The sequence below is a fragment of the Typha latifolia genome, chromosome 2 (assembly GCF_019914945.1).
Source record: "Typha latifolia isolate L0001 chromosome 2, TyphaL0001v2, whole genome shotgun sequence".
In the NCBI taxonomy this organism is placed as follows: Eukaryota; Viridiplantae; Streptophyta; class Magnoliopsida; order Poales; family Typhaceae; genus Typha; species Typha latifolia.
This window is the reverse complement of record NC_133087.1, coordinates 656,631-676,113: the sequence shown is the minus strand read 5'-3', so window position 1 is coordinate 676,113 and position 19,483 is coordinate 656,631. Positions and strand designations below refer to the sequence as shown.

Here is a 19,483-nt window from a genome sequence, read left to right as displayed (position 1 = left end):
TAGTGGTTATCTCAATGTGGAATTAAGTAGTGATAATTTTGATGAACATGGTAAAATTAGATGCATGAGATGACAAAAATGGAAACTTAGAACCTCTTGGTTTCTTCTTTTTATCCGTCAGCGACAATAATTTAGGATCTATGATTCTCTTGCTGAGTTCAAGAACACCAATCATGTTGAAATGCTTCTCCTATAATTCTATGTATCTTTAACATGTCAGATAAGATCACCTCCGAGAAATGCAACAGTTTTAACTGAAGTTAAATGTCTTAGTTTCTTAGGTCAATGAGACTAGTTTGTTGATCCATCTTAATCTGAAACAAGGAAAAAAAAAAGGAAAAAGAAGTTTTCCACTATAAACTAAATGTAGATAAATTGATAAGAGTTTACAGAAGGATTGTAAGAAAATAACAAACTCTCAGACTTCATGTTGAATTGTAACATAAGTTAACTGAAAAGCCAAAACAAATTTTGCCTATTTACATCATAACATTCCAATCTACATATGCTAATCCAGTTAGTTGTCTATCAACCAGGAGCAGAACATCTAATCTTTCTAACAACTCAAAGAAGAACAACTACCCCACATCATGAACCAGTGGCTTAGTGAGTCTTTTGCCGTTTCGCAGTCAAGCTCTGGTAGCTATTAACAGAAGGCAACACAATTCCTCTCTTTGTCATATACAATCCTGGTTCAGTGCTAACATTTGCAGAACTCTGACCCAATTGATTTGGATTCACAACCAATGAGTCGCGGACTTTAACCGACATCGGAGGAATCTGAAATGGTTGCGATGGCGGCGGATTACGCCATCTTGGAAGAGGCCCAGCCACCATTACAGTCTGGAGCAAGGGCCCTGAATCCATAACAGCTTGCAGAAGCTTCCCTTTCTGCGGCAGTGGTTTCATCATAGCAACACGTTCAATTATAGCAGAAGCATGATCATATTTAGCATTGCCAAATAAGAATCCCGTCGAAGAAGTAACTGCGGTGTTGTGCACTGGCTTGGATGAATCAGCCATGTTCATGCTTGATATATCTGAAGATGTAACCGTTTCGATGAAGGATTCGACAGGCGAAGAAGTATAAGATTGATGGTTGGGAGTTCCAGATAAGCTATCAGATTCGGTGACGCTGGAATTGACCCTTGTTTGTTGATTCGTTGGTGGGATCTCAGGTTGGAGATATGTGAGTAAAATTTGCAGCTGGTCTCTTGCTTCATCTCTTTCCTGTGTGGTTATCTTCACAAGTTGGAGTAGATGATTGATGCTATCCTCATGCCTCTTCATCTCCTCCTTTGTGCTGCTTCGCAATGATTCCAGTTCCAGAGTGGTGCAGAGAAGTCTATGCTTTAATTCCTCAACATTCTGTGTGACAAGAATCAAATATGATTAGAGAGAGTTACAAACATTGGCAAAACCACTCAAAGATCTAGAGCAACTTCTTTGTAGATAACAACTCCAGAATGCAGTAGAATTTCAGAGAATCTTTACGCAACCACGTAGGTCAAACAGTTCCCACTCGCAAATGACCAAACATTTCTCAAGGTGTGATAAAGACTCAAAAAATTATTAAAAAGAACATAAAAAATTTAAAATAGTACAAGTATTAGTGGCCCAGTTCAACGCATCTTAGCATTCTTTATATGTAGTACAAATATTTCTGCACATTCTTAGTCACATCTATTAAATGGTAAAGAAAACGTAAAATTTAGAGGGGAAAAAAAGAAAAACTTTTTTTTGTTGTTGACATTATTAGGCTTCTTGGTTCCAGTGAACTGTGCCAAACTTTGACCGTTGGCCCTCAAGCCGCCTAGATCAGCTACATGCATAACAACACCAGACACCAGCAGCGCCCTGAATACAGATACGTGGCGGGCGACCACTTCGTCTCGCTCGTCCGACCATCCGCCGAGACATCTCGTCCCTTCCGTCGCCGGCCCCGGCAACGCTTACCCGCGGCACTACCTCTTATTTACAGAACTAAAAAAGGCACCCAAAAACTCACCAAATACAAAGAAATTGTAAAGAGAGAGAAAGAGAGAGAGAAAAAGAAGAAGAAGAAGAAGAAAAGAGACCTCTTGATAACTCCAAAGAGCATCCACAGTAACGTCCCCAAGACTCCAAGGCAAAGGCTCCATTCCCATATCTCTAGCTCTCTTTCTTCACCTCTCCTATATAAGAAGGCTTTCTTCTATAGCAACACATATAAATAAGAGTTTGGGTCTTCTTAGTTTTGAAATAAGAAATATAAGGAATGTAGATTTGCCCCTATAAGAGCTTGCCATATATATGAAAATATTACCCACGAATCCTCGCCGTCTTTTGGGCCCCACTAATACAAACTTACTTACTTATACCGGTACAATCCTTTCGCTTTTACTTCCTTTTCGGGGTAAATTCTTATGGTAATTTCCTTCTTCCCCTGCGTCAACGGAGTTTTCAAATGCTTAAACTGATGGCGAGTTACGATCCTTGATGGGCTCCTAATATATCCTTATCTTTCTCAGCGATCGTGATGGATTCGATCATGGCTTTATTTTCGTGAGACGATCACGAGACAAAATTAGAGGAGAGCTAAAAGCCAAATCCACAGTTGACCTACGCTTGCTACGTCAATTTGCTAATGAAAGGCCACCATGCGGATGCGGAGTTGCCGGTTCCGGTCTAGACCCGTTAAAATTTTCTTCTATGCTTTTGTTTAATATGAAACGGACGGCTATAAGAAATATATATATATAAATAATTGTGGGGGATAAAGTTGGGGAAGAAACGGACAAAGGTCGTGAGACATGGAAATCCGGGGGGGTCTTGTACATTGGATCTTGCCATCTTTGAGCTCCTCCCAAAAGTGATTTCCTATTGTCTTGCTTTATTTATTGGAACTTGATAGGCCCATCAAATGTCATGACCAAACTGGCCCTATAAACCTATGCATGTGTGGAACCAAAGGATAAAAAGCTTTAAGTAATGTTAAGATAAAAATATAGGTAGTAACTGGTAACAATAGTGTATATATATATATATATTGAAAAGAGAGAGCACCTACCAAATTAGTGCATTGGCTATGATAACCCCTGCCTAAAGGCACCTCCTTTTGTGGACTAAAATGTAAAATTACGAGATGTAGTCTGGGGCCCACCAGGGCCTTTTAAGTACGTGGGAGACTTCTCGCCCGCGGAGTCCCGGAGGCCCGGTCCACTAAAGGGGTGACCGTTGCTTACCCTTTTTCCCGAGTTTTAACTTTTTAAAACCCCCGTTCTTATCTCAAGCTTAAAAACCCCAACGGCTTTACCGGTCGACCTAATCATGTTGCCCAACCCACCTCAGATCCAACAAAAAGCTACAGCACTTTGGATTCCAATGCTTCTTTTGATGCCACGTGTGCACCCTAGGCACGAGGAGACGGTGGTATACAATACCCTCCCTCTCCCTCATAATTAATTGTTTTAGAACCTCCCTCCCTCCCTCCCTCCCTCCCTCCCTCCCTCGTTAATAATTGTTTTAGTAGAACCTAGGAATCTAGCCATCGGTAGTCTGTAGAACCATAGTTAAAACTCTATTGGACGTCATTTAATTAAAACGGTGATATTTACCCGGTCCCACCTCTGAAAACAAAACATTCGCGCTCTCGCCTCTCGGCTAGTTTATAATGATGATTAAGGCTAATTAACAGTAGTAAGAGAGGTCTTAATCATGAGGTGGGCCGGAGCGGCGATCGATGCGGTTGTCCTTTACGCGGGCATGCACATGGGGATTAGGTACGCTCCATGTGTATTTCCGATACACGTGTCAGCCTACCAGTCAAGTCTTACACGTGCGGCGGGGAAGAGACAAAAGTAAGTATACGTGGCGGATAAGGCGTGGAGGGTGGCACATGCACAGGCCTAGGAATGTAGACTGCACGTGCCTCGAGCCCTCGCGCCGTATAAGCGCCGGTGGATATAGAACTATAGAAGAAGTCTATGTATCAAGTTTGGTGGATTGTCTTTGGCTAAGTTAATTAATGTGTTCATTTAATGCCTTTTGTCTACTTAACATTCTTAAGGTTCCTCTAAACCTTAGTTGGTTCTTGCTAGAAATTATGGATCCAATGCAAGGACGAAGGATCTGTCCAAATCCCCAGAAGTTGGGCCAGGCCTAGAATATCTATAGGCCAGACTAGCCTTAGTCTTAGTCTGGCCCAGCCCATATTATACTCCTGGATAATTAGGGCTGTAAAAATAATCGAGCCGAGCTCGAAATTAAATCTGAACCAAACTTAATATCCAGTCGACTTGAATATATATATATATATATATATTACTAATTGAGATGTTCATTTAAACTCGAGCTCAGATTAAATTCTAAATAAACTCAAAATTAATTTAAATTAAAATTATTTCAATTCAAACTTAATCACAGAGCCAGATTTCAAATTAATTTTAACCCAAATCGGGTTAGATACACCCCAGGTTCTCACAATTAGTTCACTATGTCTACTACCAATTCATCCTCCAGCTAAACTCGACGACGGTGACAGATGTTCAAAAATAGCGCCACGTCACTTGGTCGGCGAGACGATCCACTACTACGGCCAAGAACACCGATCCGAGCTCCACAACCAATCATTCCGTACACGTGGCAGCACTCCATCGGTCCGGAGGCCCGTCCATGAGCTGCGCGCGGGCACCGACCATTGGACGGTTGAAAGGGCCCCTTCGATTAACACTTACGGGTAAACCGGCTCTTCCCGGTTCTCGAGCCGTTATCTCAGTCCATATATATATATATATATATATATATATGACCACCATAGGTGAAGCTAAGAAGCCAACGAAACGTTGAAGCATAAGAAGAGCTTCCACCTTCCAGTCCTAACTAGAGATAAATTAAGTATTTCCCCCGTAATTCAGTAGAACAAAAGATATGCCGATCAATAGGATCGCAATCGGAGGTCCGGGAGAGGTGAGCCAGCCCGATGCTCTCAAGGCGGCCCTCGCGGAGTTCTGCTCGATGCTCATATTCGTCTTCGCCGGCGAAGGCTCGGGGATGGCTTTCAGTAATTATAATATACCACTATTTCTCTATCTGCTCAAATGTACTCTTTAGCTTATTCTTAATATACCTACATTTCAATTCAACACGGTTGCAATCTTCTTCTTCTAACAGGCAAGCTCACAAACGATGGTTCGACGACGCCTTCCGGTCTCATCGCCGCCGCTTTGGCTCACGCCTTCGCACTTTTCGTAGCCGTCTCGGTCGGCGCCAACATATCAGGAGGCCACGTCAACCCCGCCGTTACCTTCGGCGCCATCCTCGGCGGTAACATAACTATTGTACGTGGTATTCTATACTGGATTGCCCAGTTGCTAGGCTCAGTGGTTGCATGCCTTCTTCTCAAGTTCGCCACTGGTGGAATGGTAAATATTTTAGAACAACGTACTCAACTGTACATAAAAAATAATTACACGACCTCGATCTCTAGTAGAATGAAGAAGTTATAAACGGTATGTGTATGTCGTTGTTGTGCTGTGCAGCAAACGTCGGCTTTCTCTTTGTCGGTGGACGTGAACGCCTGGAACGCTTTGGTGTTTGAGATAGTGATGACCTTCGGATTGGTGTACACAGTGTATGCTACAGCAGTGGACCCCAAGAGGGGAAACCTTGGGATTATAGCACCGATTGCTATTGGGTTCATTGTGGGTGCAAATATCTTGGCTGGTGGGGCCTTTGATGGTGCATCCATGAACCCAGCAGTCTCCTTTGGGCCCGCAGTGGTGAGCTGGAGCTGGGCTAACCATTGGGTGTACTGGGTGGGTCCATTTATTGGTGCAGGTATTGCTGCCGTGGTCTATGATGGAATATTCATTGGCCAAGGGACCCACGAGCAGCTCCCAATCGCAGATTACTAAGGAGATTAAAAAGAAAAAGAAAAATTATAGCTACTAGTCAAGTCGACCCTGTTTTCTTGGGAAGATGCATGGAATTAATAATGGTTGTTCTGGTTTTTTATTTTCTTTTTCTTTAATTTTCTACTTAAAGTACAAGTGTCATTTCATGGATTGATGACTTGATGTTCTTGGTTAATTGTAAGAACTCGTATGTCTACGTGGCAATATCTTTTGTTGGTTATTGTAAGAAAACCCTATGCCTAGGGCTGTAGAGAATCCTAGCTTCCATTTCAGCATGCGAAGTCGGCTAACTTAGGTTCTCGACAACGACTTGGGCTTTCCGCGCTCTACAACGACCCTGCTGATTTATAAATGGGAGGTTCTGCGAAGGTCTCGCCCATGTTGTCAATTTTGTAGGAAGCGTGCGCGATCCCGAGTATCCATCGCTCCCTCTCCCAGGTAATTACGAAACCATTGTTCATGGATCCGACGGTTTCCTTGGTTTGCCCTCCTCCTTCCTCGTTCAACGTTCTTTTGCGTCATGTTTGAGATGTTCTGTTCTTGGTGTGGTGATGGATCTCTATATGTTAGCTACTTATCTTTTCGTTGGCATTGCGACATACATCTGGCGTGCACTATTTCTGAGTTTGAGAAACTCTGCCCTAGAAGAACGTTTTGGACTCTCAGTAACAGAAAAAGAAATTATCCTAACATGCATGATCAATTGGAATTTCAGGTTTCAAGACATTAGATAGCCTTGCCATCTAATGTTTGGCAGATGTACTATAGGGATTCTAACCATCATTTCCCATAACCATGTTCATTCTATATATCTATGACTAAGAACCAAATTAATGGTATTACCGGTCGTGTAGTTCTACAGTCTGAACTCTGAAGGATACGAAAATGAAAAGAATGTAGCTAGTGTACTAATGCATTTAATGAAAAGAAACAGTGAAATAAGAAGGGTCATTTGGAGATAATGTTGAACCCGAAAAGCGATAAGCCCACAAAAAAATTACCAGTGTCCAAAATTGAGAAGGATCAAATGGAAGAGGAGGGGATGAAGGGAGGAATGGGATAGAGTGATTGCCATGTATTCTGACTGAACCCTTTATGTCAGACAAGCACGTCATGATTTTCCTTATTCAGCCTTTAGTCATTTTCTTTTCTAGAGCAGCTTAAATTCATATTTTAAATCAAGCGCCCATGCTCTAAATATTTGTCCCATCTCCTTGATAGGCAGATTTCAATTGGCGCGAGAAAGGACATCGAACCAAATAGGCAAATCAGTAGTCCGGCCGATAAAAAACCGATTCAAAAGGCTTTGGTCATGATAAACAAAGCCCGTCAGAAAAGACCAAAGCATAATTGTCCCAGGTGTCTGCAGGCGGAATAGGGGCAAGGGGGAAAGACATTGAAGATCAATCTTCGCCAACTTGGTAAATCCAGAGAAGGGAGGGAAACTGCTTCTTCACAGCTGCAAACGTGTGTAGGTATCATGGTTCGGGTACATATTTCTCTATGAACTCATAAGAGTGGCTGTTATTTGGAGGAACTGAATAGTTTGTAAGTTTGGACTACTGCAGTTGTCAATTTCATTAAAATTTCCTTTCATTTCCTTGATGCCCTCTGAATTTCTAATGTTGATGAAAATAATTGTATGTTTTACCTGAATTAGGTGCCATTGTTCAAATCTATTTTGTAAAAATAGTGATGTCACAGGAATTATATAGGCCTCTAACCAATTTTTTTTGTTAATCCTTTTTGAGGCATTATTACTGTCTCTCTATAAATTGTGATAATAATGGAGGTTTAATCACTCCATTCTACTTCACTTATTAGAGGAGACGACACCAGGCAGCTAGTGAAAAAGAAGTTAATGTGGAACAGACATGATTTCAGCTAGGTGTTTGGACGCCTAGTCAGTTGTTCGAATGAACGAATGAGTTCATCGATGCATTTGAACAATTTCACGACATTCCAGGTAGAGACTAGAGTACGCCAATGCATTCAAACACTCGACGATGCAAATTTTCCTTTAACTATGATTATTTTTATGAGTTTGTTTGGTTTAGATTTTGTTTTCCTATCTTAAGTGATTAATTTAATTGGGAGAATATTTATATGCTGTATATATATATATATATATATTATTTTTTTTTCTCCTCTCTCATGTCGGCTGAGCTAGCCAGGGGTCTAAAGCTTGCCGATTTCTTCTCTTTTTTGGTCTATTAAACTGTTTTATTATTGCTTGATAGATACGTCATGTTAGAACCTATTAATTAGTATGAGATATTTATGGTTGGTTGACAAAAATCTATTATTCAAATCACAGCAAGTTTGTGGAAGATGTTGAAAACATGGGTGACATCGGTCGAAGACCATCTAGATGCTCCAAAAGTAACTCTTCATCAATAAGGAAAGAAGTAGTTGGAACATGGGGAACTCATACAAACGTTAATGAGGTGAAGGAGTAGATGCTGTGCATTGCAGAGACGCCGACCCTACTGTAGGGAAGGCTAACAGGCCTCCTGCTACGGTGGTTGAGGACATCCATATTAGGGGAGTTTGACCTCAAATCATCCGTTTGGACTTTCTGAAGTTCAAGAGGAAAAAACTCTCTCGGTTGGATATTCAAGGGAGAGTAATATTTTTGCCTACAAAGGAACACAACCAATAGGTGAGTTAGGTTTGCCAAGTTTCACCTGTAAGATTAGGCCCTTCCATTGGTTTAAAAAATGAGCCCATGAGCAGACTACCCAGAGTTTACCTGGTGGTTAATGCCGAGGTTCGGACCGTCTGAATATAATAATTTTGATGAAGCCTTGAATAAATTGCAGCATACATAAACCATTAGCGAATGCCAAAACAAATTCAAAGAATTTGACATGACTTTGCTTAAGTGTTTGAACAGTTTCACAATATTTTAAGCAGAGAGTAGAGTTTGTCTATGCGTTCGAATGCCTTTCTCTTGCTTTCAAATGATCAACAATGCAGACTTTTGTTTAAATAAGTTTATTTTAAGAGTTTGTTTGGTTAGGGGTTTGTTTTCCTTATGTGATTATTCAATTGGGAAACTATTTGTATGTTGTTTTACTTGACTTTGACAAGGAATAAAGTATTTTCTTCTTTTCCTCATCTCTCTCAAGTCGGCCGAGCTAGCCCGGGGGCTAGGATTTGTCGATTTCTTTTCTTTTTTGTCCATTATGTGGTATTGTTTGATAGATATGTCAAGTCAGAACGTATCAAATTAGTTGTAAGGTTAGCATGCTTCTTCTCATAGGGAATCTTCAGCTTACTGTACTAGAGTGTGTGCACTTATTGTATTATACTATTATCAGCCCTTCAGGCCTTGCCAAAATGGTTAGCTTGGTATCATTTATTTGTTGTGCTTCTCAACATTGTATTAACATTCATGCAAAGTAGAAATTTGTTGTTCACTTACCACTAGAGATTGGATGGAGACGGAAGGCAATGCTGTCATCACGATTAGTGTTTCTGAGTTACATTTTGATTTGTTCCTCCAGTTATACAATTTATGAATTATGAATGCAGTTCCAGAAAATACAAGATAGAGACTACGAGCAATTGTGGTATGTAGTAAATTTGCTATTCTTAGAGATGTTAAGTCATATCTTGCAATTGACATGTATTAATAATGACAATTTCATTATAAACCTTTTCATTTATCTTCCATAAAATGTTACTCTAAATTTCCTGAACTTCAGTGGATCTCCTACAGGGGTTCTTCACAAGAATGATTAGGTGACAATATAACCGTAGCTAATATGTTGAATGGATTGCAATTTTGCAACATTGCCAGGAATACAGCACAATAATTGGTATGTGCAATATTACAATGTATGAGTGCACTGTAAATATTATAAAGATATAAATAAAAGAAAAGAATGCTATTTACAATCATTACTAATCATTTTAAATGGAATGAAGGACTAAACATAAAAAGTACAGGGTTTTATTTGCTGCTGTTACTCAGCATGATAAACTTTCCTCTTGGATTTTTGACCAAGTTGAGTATTACTGGAGTAAAGGGGAGATTTAAACTTAGAACTTCTTGTTTTAGCTGGACAAACAGTGGGCAAGTCAAATGTTGGTCATTTATTCCTGATACAACGACTATTAATAGTTGTCATATAGGGGAAATCATATGGTAAGATACAATTTACTATGTACTCCTATATATCGTACTCTACATCTAATTTACAGGCATATGACGTTGATATTTGTTGCTATATTTTTCCTGTTTGGTATTTTATTTAGTTCTAAATGCTCCAGTTGCATACTAGGTACTACCAATTGTTGTGGACATTACTTTTCTTATCAACTTACATCTTTACAGAGTATTGCTTCTGCATCATGTTATTAGTGGCCTAAGTGATGACTTATGTTGAATTGCAGATTTTGGCATATATATGTTTAGCACCAATCTAAATCGAACTGTCAAATGTCAATTGTTTGTTCGACATTCTTGTAGAACAATATCCTCATTATTTTGGTGGGCCTTAAGGCTCCTGGACCTGCAAGTTCTATATATTCATCATGTCTTAACAAGATCTCAACATGAAGGAGACTTGAGAGAAGTATCATGAGATACTGCTTGTCTGTTTCTGAAACTAAGGTGATAAGATGATTTAAAATTTGCAAGGTTAAGAAATGGCAGCCTAAACTGGTGGACAAGGAATTTCGAAAAATTGTGTTTGAAAAGAATGTAAAGAAACAGTAAACATCAATCTCAACTATAAACTTGAAAAGAAGTTTACAAGGTAAAGAAAGTATAAATACTATATAAAGGTAGAAAAAATCTGTACTAGGTATTAGCAAGAATTTTCTTTTTGATAAGCAACAAATAGATTCAACAAATTTATTGAAACAAGGTAAGGTTCAATTTGACTATTTAATCAAATTATACCAGGTTGACTGGCCTCTAATCTTCATCTAGTTGCAGTTTCCAAGCAAACAAGCCATCAGAATGAGCCATCATCTGCATAATTGCTGAATGCTGTCTGTCCAGTCCTTTCCAGTTCTAGGCTGAATTCATGAATTAACATTAAATTTAATCTGTTTGCATCCCCATGATTGCTTAGATAGTAATATTACTTGAACTGGAGTTGGATTTTTTTTTCCAATTAATACTACCTTGCTAATGCTCATCCATCTTGAAGAGAAGTCCCAAACTCAGGTGCTTGGTGTAGAAGTGGAAAATTTTGAGTAGTCTGAACTAATATATGATTTCTCAGCCAAGTCTGTCGCGTTATCAAACTTGAAACTTTTTCAAGGACTATTCACATTTTATGGGCACAGACAGAAGAAGGTTATTTACAACTTCCAGTTTAATGTTTAGGTTAAAGTAAGCATAATCTTTATTTATAGGTGCACATAACCACACACAACTATCCCTACTCTTTAAACAATGCTGCCCAGAAAGGATTTCATCTTTTAAGCTCAATCAATTTAATTTATTGCTGATGTGCCTATTCTTTTATGCTAGTATGTGCTCTGACGCTTTTCTCCCTTCATTGCTGCTATTCCACATTAAAATTCCATGCCTATTTTTGGTCAAACATGATGAAGAATTGGTCCTCTATTAATTAGTGGGCAAGATATCTTTCCTTGTTCTTTTCTTTGTTTGTTTGTTTCTTTCTTTTTTTTCCTTTTTCTTCTCTCAGAACTTCCACTTTCTACATGAAATATTCAACTTGGCAGGAGGTTTTGTTCAGTACCTGACATTGTACTACTGAATACATTGCTGGACAGAAGATTGATGCATCTTAGAATAGCCAGTAACCCAAAGGATCACAATTGCAAGAGTAGCCTTCAAATTGATATGTCATGCTATCAAGTTAAACAGCATTTGCAGATAAAGAATGTGGATGGATGGTTTGCAGTGAAAGATTAGTGGAAGTGCAGTTGTGCACGCTGCACGCCTATAGCCATAAGGTAAGATAAAGTCACATGCATTTGTTTAGACCTAGGGATCTCGTGGTGCATGCATATGTGGACACACTTATTAAACAGATTACTATATACGTGCGGGACCTGCATTTCTTAAGACCTGCATCAATTTTCACCCACATATGCATATGGTGCAACTATAACATTATCACTTTGTGCTGCTAAGATAAATAACTTTCCATGGTGGTTTTCTCACATTTTATGTAGAGTATAGGATGCTTTTCATTAGATGACTCTAGCTTGAGAAAAGAGAAATATGTACAATTTCCTTAAGAAGTAAGGAGGTTAGATATTGTCAAGTATGGCATTCTCGCTGTATCTACTGGGCAAATATTTGCAGGATAACTAATGCAAAACCTTGGAAAGGAAGATTGGAAAAGAAAATAAATACAGTAACTTATATTATGTCCTCTATTAAATAATTTATTGTATTATCTTGCTTACTGAAAAGATAATTTTGATCAAACTTATCCCAACCAACCTGTCATGAGGAGGACGTGGATGCTAATAGGCTGGCCGGAAATAAATTAAATTATCTGTCATTCATGATGATTTTTTTTATTACGTATAACTTTCCCTTGTTTGATTCTTATAACATCTCATGCATGCGGTCAACTTGTCACTTGTCGGCAGTACAATAATCTTGATGTTATATCAAACAGTACTCAAAATTTAGTGATGCTGAACTGCTTTTGCTTAGATTATTGTCCTTGGATTATGAAGTGCCAATTTTCATGCTCTCTGGTATCTTCATTCATTTCTTCCACTAAGTGGGCCTATTTTTTTCCATTATATATTACTTTTCTCTTCCCTCACTTAGAAGCTGACATGAGAATGTTGCCGGACCACCACCAGCTTCTTTTCTTTTGGCGGGGGTTGCAAAATAAGCAAGTACAAGGACCACTTCTTTGACCTGTTATAATGCATAATCTAAATGATTCATGAGATCTAACTGGTTTATCTCCTGAGCTTTTACAAACATTTAGTAGTCAAGTAAATTACAATGAAAAGGTTATGGCTCTTCCGACTTAATCACAAAATGTTGTTGGAAGTATGTCACCTATGCTGCCATCAAATCACTGTTGTGCATCCATAAAGGATCTCAATTTTATGAACTCCATTTGATGTGATATATGAGAATTTTGTTTAAATGCATATTAACAGTCTTGATTGACACATTTTGGCATAGTTTTTCTCACACTTCAACTCACTAATTGATTACTCCTTTTGTTGGCACATCTTTCAGACTTCAGTGTTCATTCGGATTCCCACCACTTTCTCTTGCAGGATGCAGCTTGAGCAAGTACAAGGACCACCACGTTCATCTTCAAATTGTTTATACCCTTGTGTGGATTGATTAGGTCTCAGATTCAAGTCAATCACCGGATATGAGCCGACTGTTTAACGTAAATTACAGTTTTTCTATTGATGACTGTTGAGCTTCTGAATTCATCATATATATCAAGAAGGTAAACCAGCGCTGTCTCCTTTCTTATTGCTACCGAATAGTAATGTGCCACATTTCATTTGTTGGCATGCGTCCAAAATATCATCTGTGCAATATTATGTTGAGCTAATAAATTTTAGTACTGTTTTACTCAGACCAAGTTAATAGAATTTTGTCCACAAATCAGGCAAAATTTAGTAGTTGCCATCATTTTTGACAGTGAGGGATGATAGCTTCCTCTGGTAGTTAGTTGCCTTCAATTTTGACAGACATAAATGACAACTTCTATTCTCCTAGGAACCAAAGACTAAACTTCTCACTAAGCAAGCATGATATTTGGCCTTTCAAATTGGTACATCATCTAATTCGTTTTTCCAGTATTCATACATATATTGTATTGTCTGAGTGCCCTATGAATTGACTAACTGTTTGTAAAGCAAAATTGTGTAGTGATAATTAATCAACAGATGGATAAGGAGTTGGCCAAGAAAAATCCCAACAGGGGACTACTAGCAAGAACAGACTGTATAATTGCATTCTAGAACTGTATAATGGGTCTCATACATAATAGGGCTTGCCATAGAATTTTATTTATATTTGTGGAAGCTTATTGGTCCTTTCTCATGTCATTAGTTGGGTATTTTTGTTTAGGGGGAGTATTAAATGAACTCCACCTGGTCCCTCTCTTAGAGAGAGATCAAGAGCATGAAATTCTTGTATTATCTCCATGACCAACGCCAATCTTTAGATTGTGTCACCATCCACCTCTTGCTTCCTCTTGTATCACTGGGAGGGTGCATGGTAGGGTTTTTGGAGCTATGTGCTGTTCGAATCAGTTTAAGACACAAGGCTGATGAAGCACTTGGAGTATCTTAATTGGAAGATAATGCTAAAGTAATCAATGTTAGGACCAGAGTAAAAAAGAAAAAAAAATGTATGGCAAACGTGATAGCCCTCAGAGCAGAAACTTTTTTATCGCTACTTTTTGTACTATTTTTAACTTCCTTATCACAACCACTAACTTCTCTATTCCCAACTTGCAGAATTGGCAGCAGTCATTGAACTGCAACCCACTTAATTCTTATTTGTTCTTGGTAGGACCAGTTCATGGCAGACCACTTATCCTTGCACTAAAATAATCAAGAGAGAAAAGGCCTCCTACTCCCACTAATCCTCTCCTCTCCTTCTCAAAGGCCACATCATGGGAGGAAAACAAAATTATGAATGGTAGTGCTTCTTCACAGCTATGATAAGGAAAGCTTTTTTTTTCTTCCTTTTGAAGACAGTAGTTTTGGGCCATTTCCTTTTTAAAGAAACCTTTTTCTTTATAAATTCAATTTCTTTTTAAAATAGGGTGGCATGTTATATTTGTTGAGATTTATGACAGATCTCAATGTGCAACACACAGTTCAGTAGACTGGCACACAGGCTCACTAACATTTGCATTAATTGTCAGCCACAGATATTTTGTTCAGTAGAATCAATACATATCAAAATTAACTTAATAGTCTGTTTGAAGTTCATGAAAATTTTGATATCATCAATATTTTTATGTGAAAGATAAAAACACTCACAAGCAATGTAAAACATGTAAATTACTTTTTGTCTTTCGCAATAAACTGATTTTCTTTTTTGTTTTCTTGTCTTGTTTCAGCTTCCATCATGCGATCTCTCCAGAGTCGAGACTCATAGCGGAAGCACGTTCCTATTTTGTTTTTGATGTTGGCTTTATCAAAAACGATCTTAGAAAGAGCAAAATGAAGAAAAAGAAATCCTATAGTACTAGTAATAAAAGGGATGACAGTTATATTGCTACATATATTACAGTGATCTACGACAATTAAGGTAACCCTGAACCAAAGCGTTACATATACTTAAAATTTTCACATACTCTAAAAGATTCTACAGATGACATACTAAGATTTTACACAGGAGAAACAGCTCTATCTGATATAGCATCTGTAACAGAACAAAGCCAGAGGTTTTGCATGGGCAGTGTCTAGGAGTTTGAGAGATCATGATCTGGAGTAAGGAGCATCTTGTACTCTTCATCATCTATCCTCCACAGGGACTCAGGGCAGTACTCCCACATGGGAGAAGGCATGGAATGGCGTGAGAGGTTGTACTCCTCAAAGCTCATCTCGCTGATCACCGGCTCCGACGCAGCAATCTCATTCCAGAGCTGGTCCATTGGGTATCCCTTCACACCCTCCTCGTCTTCCCCGAACCCCGTCATCAAGGAGCTGCTGCCTTCTTTACTATCATCACACTCATGCTTCTCAGGTCCAACCTCCGATGGAGCTTCGCTGCTCGACGAGGATGAAGTAGACGTGGAAGGGGACGATGAGCTCCTCTTCTCCTCCTGTGCCTTCTTCCTCATGTGGGTCCTCCAGTAGTTCTTGATCTCGTTATCCGTGCGGCCCGGAAGCTTCCGCGCAATCCGAGACCACCTACAAGCACGCAGGTAAGTCCATTCAAATTTCAGAACAACCATATCTACGCGATCACTACTGCAAGTAAGAAGTTTATATAGGATTTGTGTTAAATGGAATAGGGAAATGGATATAATATAATTATATACTATATGATCGATTGAAGCAAACCTATTGCCCCATTTAGCATGGAGTTCAAGGACAAGTTGCTCCTCCTGGGGAGTCATCCGGCCACGTTTGAGGCCGGGGTGGAGGTAGTTAACCCAACGTAGCCTGCAGCTCTTGCCTGTTCTATTGAGACCTACAACAACAGGAAGCCATGCAGGTTAAACCGGGAATAATACCCATTTATCCCTTGTCATAGCCCGAATAAGGAGGGCTATTCCTATTCTTATCCCCCGCCACCGCTCAAACCTGACACCTTTGCCAAAAAATCCCAACGACGCTCACCGAACAACCCCACAAACCATACCAGTTGGAGGTCCTCCTGCTCCGTCCACGGGCCCTTCCGGAGCACGGATCTCGAGACCACCATCGCCGACTTCTCCTCCTTCCCCCTCACGAGCTTCTTCTCGCTGCCCGACTCCCCCCTGTTAAAACTCACCCTTGGGCTCGTGTTGTGTGTTAAGCCTTTCTGCCCCTTTCGTTGCATTTTATAGGAGGAGAGGGGATGGTTGGGTGACGTCGTGCTTAGTCTCTTTCCGTCCGTTGTCGTGATGGTATTAGTGTGCATCTTCGGGGCTGTGTAAGATCTCCCACTTACCCGAAGTGGTTATTAAGTACCTCCCCTCCCCAATTTTAAGTAGCTCCGTTACCTAATCGTGACTAGTGGAATGGAATGGGTGAGAACGATGTCCTTGCAAGGACATCAAAGAGTACCCAGAAGATTACTTTGCCAACAAGGACCCCAGGCCCATTGTAGTCATTAGTCAATTGTTTCCAAAAGTTTTGTCTCCTTCCCTTTCCTTTTGCAACACCTTTCTTCTTTCTTTTTCTCTCTTTTTTTTTTCTATCCTTTTACTGTGGCAAAAACCTGCTTCTACTAGAGTGGAGCTATTCTTTTCCTTTCCTTTTTTGTGGTCTCATTGAAGAGATGAAATTTTCAATTCAATTTGTGGGTGTGTGTGCGTGGTGTTTGGGACAAAGCCTATTCAGTTTCTTTTAAGAATTAGTTTTTCTTTTTCCTAAATCTCTCACATTAGGATGTGAATGAAAGTCAAATCGGTCGGATAAGCTTACCCAAATTGTAGGTCAACCATAAGATGGTATATTAACGCACATAATGGATTTTTATTTTTGAGAGATCACATAATGGATTTTATTTTTGAGAGATACGACAAAATCCAAAAGATTCTGTGGACCTCAGTAAGTCACTGCTGGTCGAGTAAAGAATCATCTACTAACTTTCTTGCTAATATCTTATATTATCTTCTCATTTCTATAATAGTATGGTAGATATATTTTTTATTGATAAAGAGGAGGGTTGCGTATGACCGGATATGTATATATGCGAATAACTTTATCTTTAATATTTGATCAACCTGTGTACCTCGAGTACTACATGATTTTTATCTCTGAATCAGATCTCATTACCCGTATTACCTAGAAGGTTAGTGTACTTATTGGCTTAATTGTCAATTTTAGCTAGAGATTAAGCTTATTTTGTTAGATGGATTGATATTTTCTTTGATTTGATTTCTCTGAGTCTCTAATGAGCAAGCATTTGAGACCTCTTAGGGAAAGAGATCCACGTTCATGCACAATTTTCTGTACTATTCCAATCTTCTTCTCTTGGCTTTTGAGATATTAATTCATTAATTACGATTATCTTAAGTATATTTTATAATTAAATACTTATTTATATATATTTTGGTCAAACATTGTATAAGATAAGTCACGATAATTTATGCACAAAATTTATCGCGGATAAAAAGTATAATAAAATCATACACATTTTCTAAACAAATTTTTTAGTATAATTAACATACTTATTTATAGTTAGTAACCAAACATAAATTCTTACATAAACTTATCCAAAATAATAATTATATTTTACAACAAAAAAATAAATGTGAGTAAAGTCATTTGAGAGATGTTTATAAAATTATTTTTAAAAGTTTTTATGCATGAATAAAACGATGTCTAGGGTTTGTTTAACTAACGAAAAGTAGAAAAAGAAAATGACAACTTTCTACGAGTCTACTACTTCACTATGTTCAGATAAAGAAACTAGAGTGAAAAGTGAATTGTCCACTTTCCTAAAATCATTCAAATTCTCTCATTTTGCTTCCTATTCTAAAATAAGAGAGGTACTGCATGGCATTATTAATTACAATAATGATTTATTTTTATCAAGTACTAATAAGTCATGATTACTTACTAGAATCTATTGTGCTAAAAAATTTTATAATTTTTTTCTCCTAAATTTTATCAACTAAATACACTCTTATAATAACACTCGATCAGAAGTCGAACATAATGGTATGTATCAGAAGTCGACAGCAGAATGGTATGTATACGACACAAGCTGCTTTTAAAACTGAATTGCTTTTGTGCATTTCTACATATTTATATTATATTTTTAAAATGAACTCTATAATTAGAATTATAGAAAGCCAATAGAAAAGGCATATGTTTGTGTAGAAGTATCTACCAAAGTGCGGATTAGCCAGAAAAATGAGGTAAGCTGACATGGACACCACCATCTGAATATGGACAACCCACTTGGCCCTTTCTATGTCCTTCCAACTTTTCTGTTCTTTTTTCTTCCTTTTAATCTTCTAGGCCCTCATCAATCCTTTGTTCCTCATCATATTGGCCTTTTCAATATTGGCTGAATGCAACTGAGCCCCTCTCTCGTATGTGTCTCCAATGGGTTGGAGGATATCAAAACAATTAGCACGTAGCAAGATAGATAGATTCTAGGTTGCTTTGTGGCCTCCCTTGTTGGAGTGTGGCAGATCTCACTAGGGCTTGGTCGGTTAGAGGATAACTCTATTCTTCTGTTCATAGGATTATCCAAATACTTCTTGGATTCATGAGAGCCACTACATTGGAGGCAAAAAGGGACAAGATATATTGCTATTGAGTAATACTAATGCAATGTCAACAAATACTTTATAAGCATTTTACAAATAAGATGATGTGTTATCAGCTTGTCCATTGATAGTATCTCTCTATTTTATATTCATCGTTAGCTCAAATGATGCCATTTAAAAAAAAGTGTTTGTAGAGTGTTTATCGACATAACATTATTGATTGCTGACCTATGAGAAAAAAGGGGTACAAGTCGACTAAATATAGGATGGTTTTAGGATCTAGGAAAGGCCACACTAGAAAAAATAAATTAATAAGAGATGGGTGTGGGTGTCACAAACAAGTTAGTAAAAGTAGAGCATGTTTTTGTGTGTGTGTGTATATATATATATATAGGGTGTCACAAACATAGTAAAAGTAGAGCATGTTTTTGTGTGTGTGTGTGTGTGTGTGTGTGTGTATATATATATATATATATATAATTTAATTATGTGACTCTAGTGTCAAGGAGGGGTCATAGGGAAATAAACTGTGACCAACTTTGTGGTGAGGCGAGCTTTGTCCTAATGCATGAGTGGCTCAAACCAAAGCAAGATAGCATCTTTCCAATGGCTTTTCAACGGTTTCCTACCCGATGTTACTTTATCAGTGCTTATACATACCCAACTTATCATCAAATAGTGCACCCATCATTCTCATTCAATAGAGTATCTAGTAAC

The 19,483-nt window shown here is 38.5% G+C and overlaps 3 protein-coding genes and 1 long non-coding RNA gene across 5 annotated transcripts; 2 read left to right on the top strand and 2 right to left on the bottom strand.

The window, feature by feature from the left end:
- Positions 1-346: 346 nt before the first annotated feature.
- LOC140781023 (uncharacterized) lies at positions 347-2,306 on the bottom strand. Its single transcript, XM_073126786.1, has 2 exons — positions 2,079-2,306; positions 347-1,368 (listed from the first exon to the last, which is right to left on the bottom strand). Exons 1-2 carry the CDS (start codon positions 2,145-2,147, stop codon positions 604-606), a joined length of 834 nt encoding a protein of 277 aa, XP_072982887.1. The 5' UTR covers positions 2,148-2,306; the 3' UTR covers positions 347-603.
- Positions 2,307-4,791: 2,485 nt separating this feature from the next.
- LOC140781224 (aquaporin TIP1-2) lies at positions 4,792-6,125 on the top strand. The gene is made up of 3 exons (XM_073127122.1): positions 4,792-5,041; positions 5,152-5,402; positions 5,520-6,125. Exons 1-3 carry the CDS (start codon positions 4,909-4,911, stop codon positions 5,892-5,894), a joined length of 759 nt encoding a protein of 252 aa, XP_072983223.1. The 5' UTR covers positions 4,792-4,908; the 3' UTR covers positions 5,895-6,125.
- Positions 6,126-6,201: 76 nt separating this feature from the next.
- Positions 6,202-15,898, top strand: LOC140781226 (uncharacterized). 2 transcript variants are annotated; one of them, XR_012107677.1, is made up of 7 exons: positions 6,202-6,332; positions 7,116-7,369; positions 11,601-11,834; positions 13,137-13,318; positions 14,951-15,141; positions 15,229-15,490; positions 15,580-15,898. It is a non-coding gene; the product is annotated as an uncharacterized lncRNA (long non-coding RNA). The 2 variants fall into 2 exon arrangements; XR_012107678.1 differs by lacking the exons at positions 14,951-15,141; positions 15,229-15,490; positions 15,580-15,898 and having other exon boundaries at positions 7,116-7,365; positions 13,096-13,344.
- On the bottom strand, positions 15,080-16,348 carry LOC140781225 (myb-related protein MYBAS2-like). Its single transcript, XM_073127123.1, has 3 exons — positions 16,143-16,348; positions 15,900-16,029; positions 15,080-15,746 (listed from the first exon to the last, which is right to left on the bottom strand). Exons 1-3 carry the CDS (start codon positions 16,261-16,263, stop codon positions 15,296-15,298), a joined length of 702 nt encoding a protein of 233 aa, XP_072983224.1. The 5' UTR covers positions 16,264-16,348; the 3' UTR covers positions 15,080-15,295.
- Between the last annotated feature and the right edge of the window lie 3,135 nt (positions 16,349-19,483).

Excerpts from the sequence above, each read along its gene's own strand:
- LOC140781023 (XM_073126786.1), bottom strand. The coding sequence starts at position 2,147 with ATGGGAATGGAGCCTTTGCCTTGGAGTCTTGGGGACGTTACTGTGGAT. Across the intron at positions 1,369-2,078 it reads CTCTTTGGAGTTATCAAGAG|AATGTTGAGGAATTAAAGCA; the intron begins GTCTCTTTTCTT and ends CTTGTCACACAG.
- LOC140781224 (XM_073127122.1), top strand. The coding sequence starts at position 4,909 with ATGCCGATCAATAGGATCGCAATCGGAGGTCCGGGAGAGGTGAGCCAG. Across the intron at positions 5,042-5,151 it reads AGGCTCGGGGATGGCTTTCA|GCAAGCTCACAAACGATGGT; the intron begins GTAATTATAATA and ends TTCTTCTAACAG. Across the intron at positions 5,403-5,519 it reads AGTTCGCCACTGGTGGAATG|CAAACGTCGGCTTTCTCTTT; the intron begins GTAAATATTTTA and ends TGTGCTGTGCAG.
- LOC140781225 (XM_073127123.1), bottom strand. The coding sequence starts at position 16,263 with ATGGTGGTCTCGAGATCCGTGCTCCGGAAGGGCCCGTGGACGGAGCAG. Across the intron at positions 16,030-16,142 it reads TTTTTTGGCAAAGGTGTCAG|GTCTCAATAGAACAGGCAAG; the intron begins GTTTGAGCGGTG and ends CTGTTGTTGTAG. Across the intron at positions 15,747-15,899 it reads CATGCTAAATGGGGCAATAG|GTGGTCTCGGATTGCGCGGA; the intron begins GTTTGCTTCAAT and ends GCGTGCTTGTAG.